The sequence below is a fragment of the Quercus lobata genome, chromosome 3 (genome assembly GCF_001633185.2).
Source record: "Quercus lobata isolate SW786 chromosome 3, ValleyOak3.0 Primary Assembly, whole genome shotgun sequence".
Taxonomy (NCBI): domain Eukaryota; kingdom Viridiplantae; phylum Streptophyta; class Magnoliopsida; order Fagales; family Fagaceae; genus Quercus; species Quercus lobata.
The window spans coordinates 8,612,529-8,625,125 of NC_044906.1; the positions used below are offsets into that span (position 1 = coordinate 8,612,529).

At 34.8% G+C, this 12,597-nt stretch overlaps 1 protein-coding gene across 10 annotated transcripts; it reads right to left on the minus strand.

Annotated features, from left to right (window-relative positions):
• Nucleotides 1-730: 730 nt before the first annotated feature.
• On the minus strand, nucleotides 731-9,208 carry LOC115979281 (TMV resistance protein N-like). 10 transcript variants are annotated; one of them, XM_031101278.1, is made up of 8 exons: nucleotides 9,039-9,208; nucleotides 7,798-8,890; nucleotides 7,432-7,647; nucleotides 6,094-7,326; nucleotides 5,477-6,011; nucleotides 4,291-4,934; nucleotides 1,893-2,152; nucleotides 731-1,678 (listed from the first exon to the last, which is right to left on the minus strand). In XM_031101278.1, exons 2-3 carry the CDS (start codon nucleotides 8,758-8,760, stop codon nucleotides 7,528-7,530), a joined length of 1,083 nt encoding a protein of 360 aa, XP_030957138.1. In that variant the 5' UTR covers nucleotides 8,761-8,890; nucleotides 9,039-9,208; the 3' UTR covers nucleotides 731-1,678; nucleotides 1,893-2,152; nucleotides 4,291-4,934; nucleotides 5,477-6,011; nucleotides 6,094-7,326; nucleotides 7,432-7,527. The 10 variants fall into 10 exon arrangements, with proteins under 10 accessions (XP_030957138.1, XP_030957137.1, XP_030957132.1 ...); XM_031101277.1 differs by having other exon boundaries at nucleotides 5,477-7,326; XM_031101272.1 differs by lacking the exons at nucleotides 7,798-8,890; nucleotides 9,039-9,208 and having other exon boundaries at nucleotides 4,291-4,343; nucleotides 4,818-4,934; nucleotides 5,477-7,326; nucleotides 7,432-7,518.
• Between the last annotated feature and the right edge of the window lie 3,389 nt (nucleotides 9,209-12,597).

The window sequence follows — 12,597 nt, forward strand, 5'->3', positions numbered from 1 at the left end:
AATTAAAAAGTGTGCTTGCTAGACACGTAAGACTTTTGCAATCTCTTATACTCAATAAAGCAAGGCTAGTTAAATGGCTAATGGAAGAAGGCACATCTCTTATAGCAGTTCTACTCACATCCAACTTCTCTATACTTTCAGCGTTCCCCACATTCTTAGGCAGTCTGTTAAGTTTTGAGCATCTAGAAATATTTATGTCTTTAAGCAACTTTAAATTAAAGAGTGTGCTTGGTAGACATGCAAGACTATTGCAATCTCTTACATTCAATAAAGCGAGGCCGGTCAAATGCCCAATTGATGTGGGTTGTTTTGTAATAGCAATTCCATCCAAGTAAACTTTCTATACACATTGCATCTTTTCCACAAATTCTGGATTCTTTTTAATTTTAGAGTATCCAGAAAGAATAAGAGTTTCAAGAGACTCCATTTCCAACTTGTTTGGAAGAGTTTTTAAGTTTTTACAGCCTTTTAGACTAAGAAGAGTTAGCTTGTTATGAACTTTAATTGATGGGTGCAACCTGGATAAATTTTAACAATCTTCAAGAACCAATTTCTCAAGGACTGGGACTTGAGTGAAGACACGGGTTTCCGTAAGTTTTAGAGGCTTGCTTAATTGGATGGATTTTAACCTCTGAAATAACTATTAAAAAAAAAAAAAAAAGATTCAACAAAACCTAACAGTTTAATGGAACTTAAAAATAAAAAAATAAAAAATGTGTCAGGTGCGTAAATTACCTTTGAGCCTCATGATTACTTTTTGGTACATAATTTGGAGGGACGAAAATACAATTTGAGCTACCCAGCTCATTGGCAATTTTGACTATCTATTAACATGTGATGAATATCAACTAAACATGAACAATTTTGCTGAAAGTAACTCTAAAGTCCCACTATTGAAACAAATTGGCTATATATTATCTAGACTGCTAAAGTTAACTCTCCAGTGATAGAGTTACAAGCCCAAAAAATGTTCATAAAAGAGTTAGAAGCAAGAGTAACCAGGGCTCTAGCCTCATTAGTGACTCCCATGCATAGCAAATGTACACCACTGTTCTCCAACTTCCTTGCACTTGTGTTCTTCAATCAACATAGCAAGTTGCCAAGGAACCTTCTTCTTTTCCACAGGTTCTCCAATCTTCCACTAACCAAAACAAACCTGGAAAATATGCTTCTCAAACAGTAAGCTTCCGCTCGTTTGCATACGGCATTACTGGAACAGCCTGAAAAATTATCTGCCAGCCCATGATTTAGCTTCATAGGCAAAACAACCCCATTTGCATCTGCTCTGCCAGTGCCCCTCAACTGTCAGCAACACTTGCCATCCCTCCACGACTGGACACACTCGCCTTGGTACTCTCCAGTAGTTACTCTAATCAACATGTTGTGCATCATAGGCTTGTGCATACCTACAAAACAAAGCTTTACTGAGCATTAGCTGATAAGTACACTTTTTTGCACCCTCAAATATCACTGTGTTGAGGTTATACAGTCCAAGCAAGACTGTGCTTCAGGAATAAATGATCCAAGTTGTCTTCCTCATTGCATAAGACACTTGGTTTCACTCACTATGTTGTGTTGTATAAGGCCATAGCAGCTTATCAGTAACTCCACAGCTTGAGATAGAGATAGCTAAAATTTGAGCAGCCACTTCTGGTGAGTACAGCTCTCTATTCAGGTCCTGTTTTCAAGCCAAAGTATGGTTCTTATAACCTAGAAAAATATATTTTTTGTACTACTGAAAAACATTGACACACACATACATGACTAAACTTAAATTCTGGACAAAACACATCAAAATAAAACTGTAGGATCTTTCCACTACAAAATACAAACATCAGACTAAAAAGACAAAACCAAGCCAAAAACAAAGATACATCTAGAGCAGGGCTTACCAATCAAAGCAGGATACCTTCTGTATTTTTCAACCTTTTCTGCACAGTTGCTTGCCGAATTGAATATGCACCAGAGAATTAGGTTAGTAATTTATGGCTAAGTTTGTCGTACGCTCAGGTTTAACTTCTGTTATCCTTTGATTCTAATTCTAGTTGAGTCACTTTGATAGGGTAACCAAGCTAAGTTACCCATGGAGATAAGTCTTCTGCTTTGTTTTATCCTGTGAAATGAGCATGAACAGTTTTGCCCTGGTCACGATCTGAAATGGGTAAGTGCAAATTTCAGTCAATAATTTCATTCAGAGTTAAAGGTATTAAAGTTAGAAAACTTCAAGAACATCAAGAGGAAATAGCGAAAAATTCATTTGGTAAAAGCTTAAACAATTAAAGAGCAGTACTACGTATGAAAAGAATTTTAAACTATTACTATTAAAAAGTAACGGGGCACTTACATGTGGTCATACCTGTCTACTAAATTATATATGTAAGAAAGCACAATAGAGAAAATAAGTCACAGGGCACCTATTAAACTCCTAAATCTCTGGAGTTAAAAGAGGAAGGAGAAGAAAGAATGAACGAAAGAATTATCTAAAAAAGAAATCAAAGGAAGAAAGATATGACACTTTAAAAATGAAATTCAAATATTATAAAGGTCTCACCAATTCTTCTTCACAAGCATTACATGCGAAGATGAAGTCTTTGATAGTTTCCCAACATTGTAAAATAAAGGCATCAGATGGCTAAGGCCATTTAATAATAGATCCAAACACACTTCTCTTATGGTAAATCACAGATCTGACAAGACAGATCTAACAATTGAGTAATATGCAGTCATTCAAAACATTGTTTTGGTGACACATAAAATTGGACTAAATGCTTTTAACTTTGAAGATTGTCTCCTGTGAGAGCATCTCAATTAGTTGGTGATGGAAAATCTATTAACATATAGTTACAAGCTTAGGTTCCCAACGCTGATAGTTTAAGCAGTTCACCAAGAATATTACTGCTGATTAATTGTCAACAACATGACAATATTTGGATATATTGAGAACATGGTAATGATTTGGTCATTGAATAAATTTTGCATATCAAAATTAATTCCCCATTAAGGTAAGTTATGATCAAGCTCCTCATGGTTGAAAATTTTGAACAATCACTAACCATGATTTGATTCTAAAGTTTGTTGCATTATGAGAATTGCAATAACAATGTCCTCAAACTTGCTAATAAAAATCATTTTAGTAACTTTATGATTGTTGTCCTACTTTTAAATAATAAAAAATTCAGAGAAAAGCAAAAGCAAAAAATAAAAAGAAAAGAATAGAAAAAGCAGTTATTCTCTTAATCAGAAAAAGAGCATCTGCTTTGGTTTCAGGTTAGTTAGCAACCCTAAAAAACCATCAACAAGGGAGGAAGCTAAACACAACCTCTAGGAAGACTTAATTATTCTGAAGCGATCAATTGTCAGTAATGTTGATATTTGGATGAATCAAGAACTTGTTTTAATGATTTGTTCTTTACAGAAATTTTAAATATCCAAATTAATTCCTCATAAAAGTTATTATCAAGTTCCTCATTGCTGAAGATTTTAAATTTTATAACTACATTTGATTTTAAAGTTTGTACATTTTAGAATTGGAATCCTGACTATCTTAGCTATATAGCAAGTGGGGTGGGGAAAAGTTATATAATTGTTGTCATACTTTAAAATAATAAGATTTTTTAGAGCAAAACAAAAATAAAAGGAACAAGAACTAGAACAAAAAACTCAGCTATTCTCTTAAACAGAAAAAAAAAAAAAAAAAGCATTATCTTTGATTGAAGGTTAGTACACAACTCTAGAGGACTTTCAACTAGGGAGGCAGCTAGATGCTACCCCTAGCTAGACTAATCATTCTGATTGCGATCTATGCATGACTTCACATATATAATATGTATCGAGATAAAATTAATTTTGATTGTAATGTTTGTAGTGGCATGCATATATTGTTTTTGCACCTTGAAATTTTTTATAACAATGATGAGAGAGTAAAAAGCATACAAAAGACTGCACTTATCTTTTTGTCTCTTAGCCATGTGACAGTTTCACCTCATGAAATAGTCCAATAATCCAACATCGAGGGGGCAACCAGCACAAACAAGTAACACAATCACTAAACCAAGATGACCCTAATCATTGTTTATTTCATAAGACCATGTTTTTTATATGCATATTAAATTAGCTAGGAGTATTGCTTCGTGTTTTTTGATTAAGGAAACAAGCCAGATGGGAGTTTGAATAAGTCCCAATAATTAACTAAGGTACAGCTAGCAAGAAACTATTTTGCAGTTAAAATTAACCCAAAAAGTGATGATGCATCAATCAACAAAACTCAAATTAAGAAGGATGGTGACTTACTGGTGATAGAGAGAAAAAAGTTGATTAACCTTCTGGGTCACATCGCAAAATTCCTTCCAATGAAAAAATCTCAGGTCACTAATCACTCACTTGACTGCTCACAAGCAGCTATGAACATGCACATTCTCTATTTTAAAAAAAGAAATTGGATCCCCACTATTTCCATCCCCTATCCTTGCAGCTCTCCTCCAATAGGATCGGTTGCAGTTGAACCCTCTCTAAAGGTCTAGATTTGCTTATCTTGGCTGTTTAGGCTTTTGTTTGTTTTTTGAATTGTTAGTTACCCTGCACATCCATCTGGGCTAAAAGTATCTTTGACTAGCACATCTGCCACAACATTAACAGAGCCTAAACAGTTTCATAAGACACCCCTTTGTTGACATGCAAAAAAATTGGAACCATATGTACATACTTGGATGTCTATAAAGGTATATTATCAATTTACTATAAAGGTATATAATTGTAGGCGTAATGCATCAAAACAAAAATAACAAGTAAAGCAAGGTTTACAAATCTAAGCATACTACCTTATCCCATTTTCAATCTTGTTAAATACTTGCTTGCCTGCATGGGTCTGATTACTATAAATATGAACATGTGAAATGGGCATGGGTGGTTGGCCTTGGTCATGATTTGAAATGGGCCTGGAAAATTTCAAGAACATCAAGAGCCAAAGAACAATAATCATATGTCAAATACTTCCATAAGTAAAGAGCAATTATAAAATGAGTTTTGAAGTATTAATATCATAGATCAATGAGGTAATTATATTATAGATGAAGGAGGCAATGCATGTGATAGGCTATAGCACCCTTTCCAGTCGAACTTGACATTATATATATTCTGTTAAGCTCCTAAATGTCTGGGGAGGAAAAAATAGAATAGGGAAAAAGAAAAGAAAAGTAAAGAAAAAGTCTAGCTAAGAAAATGCAAAGGAAAAAGATGACTTTTTAAGATGAGATTTGGCAGCAAAAACTTCTAGTTTTGATGTTTACTCACTTTAATCACATTATTTCTTCTGCTTTTAAAACACCAACAGAAGCATTTTCTTGCCATTCTTTGTTGTCAAATAGCTAGGAGTCTCATTGACAACTCTAGTCAAACATGTGGTGGGCAATCCCTTAAAAACTGAACACTAAAAGAAAAAGAAAATGCATAAACCAACAGAGGAAAGATAGTGACTTACTGAAACGTTGATTAAGCATCACAGTCGCTTAACTCTTCATCACATTCCTTGTACTCACTTGACTCCTCACAATCAGAGTTACCATGGGTTTCTGTGTGCCTTTTAATCCTTTTTGGGTTTGGTATGTCATTAGAGCTTCCTTCTCCACTGGCTCCAGCCCCGTCACAATCATCATGACTGCGCTTGACTTTGTGACATTCCACTACCATTGCCGAATTGTTGAAATTATGATGGAAAACATCCAAGTCCCCATAAGGAGTGATGCTGCTGTTGCTACACTGGACCATTGTTTGGTCAAGATCTTCTATGTCTTTCTTGTAAATCACACGCAACCCGCATTTTTTTACCTCCCAGATTGAGTCATAGGTTTCAAATTCAATTCTAATCTGACTGAATCCATTCGCATCACCTTCCGACAATAATTTATTAAAGTTCTCGTCTAAGAATTGAGGAGTCACATAGCCTAGCCAAAGGTGATCTGATAAAACCTTATCAATTAAGGAACAGCTACTAGCAAGCAGTGTTTTTCCTTTGACTGTCAATGAACAGGGAAGAGAGTAGATTAGATCTGGAACAACATAATGCGTACTAAACGCAGCGCAAATAGCAATTCCCACCTTCTTATACAAATGAGAAGGTAGTTTTATTTTCACTTCATTCCCCACTCTTTGGTGGCTAAACCACTCAGGAATTTCACTTCCGGGAATAACAATGTTATATTTCTTTTCTAGGAATGAGAGAGGGAGAGAGGAAGAGAGCTTGAGGGACTTTTTTATCCCTGAGATAAACCAGTCTATGCAGCTTTGATTGTCAGCCAATTTAAAGCAATTATGAAGATAGAGAGATGGCTCCAATGAATCACTTTGTTTTAATGGATCTGCTAACATTTCCAGTGAGATACAACCTTCTGCCTCAACTTCGGCAATATTCAATGGAAGCTTTGGCAATGATCGAAGACTTGTGCAATTATTCAACCTCATCCGTTTCAATTTCGAAAGTCGAATGATGCTTTCCGGAAGGCAAACAAAATCATTTCCACTTAGTTCCAACCCATATAAAGAGAATAAGGAACCAATATCATTGGAGATTGCCTTGAGATTGCAGCCACTTAAATCCAATTCGGTCAAACAAGATGCAGGTGATAGAGATAGAGAAGAGAATAGCAAGTCCATGGGATGAGGACTTGTTGGCATTGAATAAAACGGGAGGACCTCATACCACAATTTATTAGATGATGATAACCCCTTACATCCACAGATAGATAGCCATTTAAGTTTTTTTAAGAGACCAATGGAAGAAGGGACCTATCTTATAGCAGTTCCTCTCAAATCCAACCGCTGTAGACTTTCGGCATTCCCTAGGTTCTCTGGCAGTCTATCTAGTTTTGAGCATCTCGCAAGAATGATGAATCTAATAAACTTAAAATTAAAAATTGTATGAGGTAAACACACAAGATTTTTGCTCTCACTTAGATTCAAACTAACAAGGTCAGTCAAATGCTCAATTGACTTAGGTAGTGCTGTAATTGCAGTAGCACTCGATAGAAGACTTTGTAAATGTTTCATGTTTCTCCCAAATTCTGGAATTCTTGTTATTTTTTAGCAACCATGAAGATTAAGGTCCGTAAGACACTCCATTTCAAACTTGCTTGGAAGACTTGTGAGATTCTTGCATCCTTGTAAATTAAGAATGATAAGCTTTTTATGAATTCCAATTGATGGGTGAATCTTAGGTAAATTTATACAACCTTCAAGAACCAAACTCTCAAGATTTGGGACTTTAATGATGTCTGGGGCTTCAATAAGTTTTTGAGATTCACTTAGCTCAATGAATTTCAAATTCTCAAAACTCTGTTAAAAGCCAAAAAGGAAAAAGAAAAAGAAAAAAGAGTAAAATAATTAGCTTCTACAAACAAGCTTATTATAAAAAAAGTAGTATAAGGGTACCTAAATTACCTTTGATTGGAAACTTGATGTCAACGATTTTGAAGGGTACCCTCTCCAATCAAGAATTTTTAAACTATTAGGAAGATGTCTGAGACCATGCATAAGTTAAACACCACAAATTTCAAGCAATTTTAGATCTTGCATCTTTGAAAAGGCTTCAGGATTCCAATATACATTTTTTGGTTCATGCAACTTTAGTACCATGCCTTGAATTGCCTCTGTTCCCTATTAATAAGAATAAGAGGGATTAGTATAAAATGTATTATATTATTACTAGACTAATATAATTTAAACTCCATATCATTCTTTATAAAAAAAAATTATGTTGAATAATAAAATAAGATATATGCTTAGTTTCTTTCAATAACCCATTACCGTATTTTTTGTCAACACATTGTCAATATCTTCAAACAACCATAATCTACTACGTTTCCCGGGGTCATTAGGGCACTGTTGATGAACTATATCTCGCCCCATTTCTTGTAGTAAATCATGCATCCACAATTGATTATTATGCAATTTAACTAGAGATTTATCAATGAGAACCTTTAATCCAATTTTAGGATAAAGCCCAAGATAGTCTAGTCTTTTTATGACAAAATCTGGATACATGTGATTAAAAAAACATGCAATATTTAAGAAAATTTCCTTTTCTGTTGATCGTAGTCCATCAAAACTTATTTGAAGCACATCAAGAATTCTTCTTTCAGGAAATTCATTGAGCCTATCCAATCCATTTTTCCATTCATCAATGTTTTTTCCGAACAAGAAAGAACCCAAAACTTCAAGGGCCAAAGGAAGACCCTTAGAATAATTTACAAAAGCTTGAGATAGGTTTCCATAATCTGCAGGTGGATGGTCCATTTTCAAAGCTTTCAAACTAAAAAGTTGAAGAGCTTCCTCATGATTCAAGACTTCAGCCTCATATATTTCTTTTACTTCATGCGACACCAACAAATGCTTATCTCTTGTTGTTATCATAACTCTACTACCTGAACCAAACCAACAATTCTCCCCAGCTAACTTCTTCAATTGGTCTAATTCAGTTACATCATCAAGAACAAGAAGGATCTTTTTGTTACGTAACCTACTTTTTATCATGAGAACTCCATTATGATCATTGTGTACCTTCAAATCTCTATCATTCAAAAGTTCCCTCAAAAGTATTTGTTGTATCTTATGTAAACCACATTTTTTAGATTCTTCCCTAATATTAGCGATAAAACTACAAGCTTCAAATTTATTGGAAATCATACCATAAACAACTCTAGCAAGAGTTGTCTTACCCATTCCTCCTGTCCCCCAAATTCCCATAATGCGAACATCATTTGACTCCATAGCTAAGCGTGACTTCAATTTCTCAACTCGGGTTTTTATTCCTACTAGTCCAACAGTATCTGCTGAGAATGTATTACTCAATTTATTTAATATCTCTTTCACAATGACTTTGATACATTTTGCCTCAGACCTACAAAAAAGAGAGAATAATAAGCTGTGAATCTGAATCTACCAGTGCAGGATATATCCATAATATAAATTTAGTAGATGATGAGGATAAAACTAGTTAGATAAGGGTGACGGGCAAGCTTGACAAAGCTGACGAGAGGGAACTGTACCGTCAGCAAGTCTTCAAGGCTGACAGGGGAGTAAAGGAAGAGCACACATGTAACCGGGCATCCTGAAGCTGACGGAAGTAAAATTAGACTGACAGGAGTAATTAGGCAGACGGGAGTAAACTTGGGCAGACGGGGTTATCCTAAACTGACGGCGTGGGTCTACAAGTTGATTGAACTGCCCGTTTACATATATAAGTAAAATAACTTGCTCTCCGCGTTTCAAGGAACCTAAAGACTCCTATATGGAAAGAATCCCGTAAAATACGCCCAAGAAGACTCCTATAAGGAAAAGACTTCTACTCCAAGGAAGAGAGGTCAACCATCTACTACTATAAAAACCCAAGCACCCTTATAAAACACGGTACGCATAATTTACCCTCTCTAGCACTCTAGAGCAGTGAGAATAGTTCTAACTTGACCTTCGGAGGGTGTTTGGCCGGTACCACACCGGTACTCTCTGCTAGGTTCTTCCTTTTCGTTGTGCAGGTGCCGTTTGATCGTACGAGGAACGTGTGACTCACTGGTGATACTATTTTCGGCTTCATCACAAGCTATGAATCAAATGGTTTTCTTTGATTTATTTATGTACAGTTTTATTTAATTTTTTATTATTATTTTTTTAAGTTAAGCTTACATGCATCAATTTTTATAAACTATATTTTTTTTTTAACCTCAATTTTTTCTTCTAAAAAATCCTTAATTTTTTTTTTCTTTCATTCTTTAGACTTCAAAGTATATAAGGACTTTAGTCTCTACCAACGAACAAAAAATAACTAACAATAAGTCATAATAAATTGGTATCAATAGATGGTAAGTTTTAAATTCATTAACCTTTATAAAATCTCTATAATAAAAAAAATAAAATAAAATAAACCCTTCTAAAATCTCATTCATTTATTTTGAAAAAAATATTTTTTTTTTTTTTAAAAAAAAAATATATATATATAAAGAAGTGTTATCTTGGCATTTAGCTAAATTTTTATGGTACCTTCCTATAAAATACCAAAGATAAGTGATGTGGTGAATTGAAATTGGCATTTCCTAATTGCTGTCACATCCTAGACTTAGAGAGCCCACGACTTGGGTGTCCTATACTCCTATGAGGTTAAACCTAAAAGTTAAAAACTTTAAGTTGCTTCTTCTTCTTCTTTTTTTATTTTTATTTTTTGTTTCTATTTTTTATTATTCAATAACATCAAGGGAGGGGGTTTGAATCTCGGACTTTTTCATTAGATCACCATGAGCTGCTAATTGAGTTACAAGACTCTCGACATGAATTACATTATTCTAAAAATAGTAATTAGCCATATAGTTTTATTTATTTATTTATCCTTGAAAAATATACAACTCTTTTTGGTTATCGATCAAACAGTCATGAGTTGAATTCAATTGGGAAATCAAAATTGCCTTGGGACTTATACCTATAATACTATCTTATTAACTATTAAGAGAGAGAGAGAGAGAGAGAGCATGGAAGGCCACTAGAGACTACTAGTAGATTGTTCATACAATTATTCTTGGCCTCGCAGGAAATATTATATTTACTTTTTAAGAGTTTGCTCCTTCGACTTTGTTTTGGTTTTTCCAGCTTCTTTTTAATTTCTTGTCTAAAATCTTTGGATAAGTTGGGTTTATTGCTTAACACTACTTACCAGTCTCTATTTGTTAGTTGTGTTGTCATTTGATCTAGCAGTTTTAAGGTTTTCTCTGAGAATTTTTTCTACAGAGAAGCTGACATGGCCGAATGTCTTCCTTGGTTGCAATAACTTTTGTTTTTGGGCTTTTTTTTCTTTCTTTTTTTTTTTCTTTCTTTTTTTAAGAGTGAAATTTCATGTTTTAAGGTGATTTGCAGAGAGGAGACCCCAATTTCAGCCCAAGTGCACACCATTTTATGAGTTTAGAATATCCCATAAATTGATAGAAAAGTACAGTTTTCCTCATCACCATAGCAGCGGACTACAAAAAAGTTCTCTTTTATGCTTTCTTTCACAGGAAGCAACTATTATTTCTCCTTTGGAATTGCGGATTAAGATAAGATAACCAAACCCACAAATGCTTCAGACTTAAAGCAGGAAATAGCGGCATTAACCTTAAACATAATAGTATATGAAAAAGACCTTCAACAGCATTAACTTCAAACATTCTAGATGTAAAGTATAAACAAATTTTATGAAAAAGACCAGTCTTTCTTTAACCATTCAGACGTCATAATACCATACCCCACTATGACATTTATAATGTGAATGTTACTGAACCCCACGTAGAGCTTGTTGACGATATACTGGAAAAAGAAGAGTTCTCAAGAAGTGTTGTGACAGTTGTAGACCTCCTAATTAAGGAAGTTGATGAATCAATTTTGCTTTAACAAAAGGCAGGGACACTAGGACAGCCTTCTACATAAAGCGATGCAGATGACTAAAATATACGCAGAAGGTTTAACACATACACTGATTGTAAACAGAAACCAACAGTAAGAAAGATGGCGCAAACCACCAGACAACCAGATTAAATTGAATGGCAATGCAATGTTTAAAAATGATAGGATGGAAGAAAAGAATACATGTGACTGACTATAAGCCAACCCCAAAAAGATTGGGACTAAGACTGTTATTGTTGTTGCTTGGTCAAGCTTGGATCAAGCAGGGAAGCCTAAAGTTGCTGGATGCAATGGCAGTGAGGCTAGCAATACTCATTACAAAACAGGAAGGTTATAAGCAAGCAATTATTGAAGGATATTTGAAATATTGCGTAGGTGCTTTTGACAGAACTAAACCATGAACCTGAATGGGAGATTGCAACTATTATTGAAGATATCAAAGTGCTAAAATCAGAGTTTGAACTTCCAATTTTAGTCGGCAAGAAGAGCTGCAAATAATGCAGCCAATGAGCTTGAAATGGGGTCAATTTTGTCAAAGTTTGCTGATAATTTGTCTATATATAACCAGCCTTTGAGGTTTGTTAAATGCCTTATGCCCTTACGGAAAGATGTAGCCTAGTAAGTTTGGATTCAGTCCTAAAATGTTTATTTCCCAGCCAAAAAAAAAAAAAACACTTTTTTTTTTTTTTAACTAAGCCCCTCATGAACAAAGTTAGGAAGCCTCTACAAGCAGCACAGGTTTCTATTCAAAGCAGAACAGGGGACTTTCTTTGAGCTAGACAGCCAACTTAAACCTCACAGCCTTTTTAATCTTGTGGATCAGTGCTTCCTCATTCCTTTCACTTTGCCAAACACTAGCATTCCTCTCCAACCAAAGATAATAGATAGAGACATCCCTAGCTAAAAAACTGAGAATAATTCAGAAACCTTCACCATTCAAACCAATAATCCAAACCAACATCCCATCCCTACATTTGATACAAGTATCAGCTAGGCAATCACCTGAAATCTTCCTCCACACTTGACTAGGGAAGGTGAACTCAAAGAGGAGGTGAATCCTATGTTCAATCTTGCTTCTGCAAATATAGCAGACATCCCTATGAACAAGCAATTCAGAATTCGGATGAGAGCATCAGACTCCTAGCATCTCCCAAGTATCCTTACATAAGCCATTCTACTTTA

Coding starts and splice junctions, on each gene's coding strand:
- LOC115979281 (XM_031101274.1), bottom strand. CDS start 6,669: ATGCCAACAAGTCCTCATCCCATGGACTTGCTATTCTCTTCTCTATCT.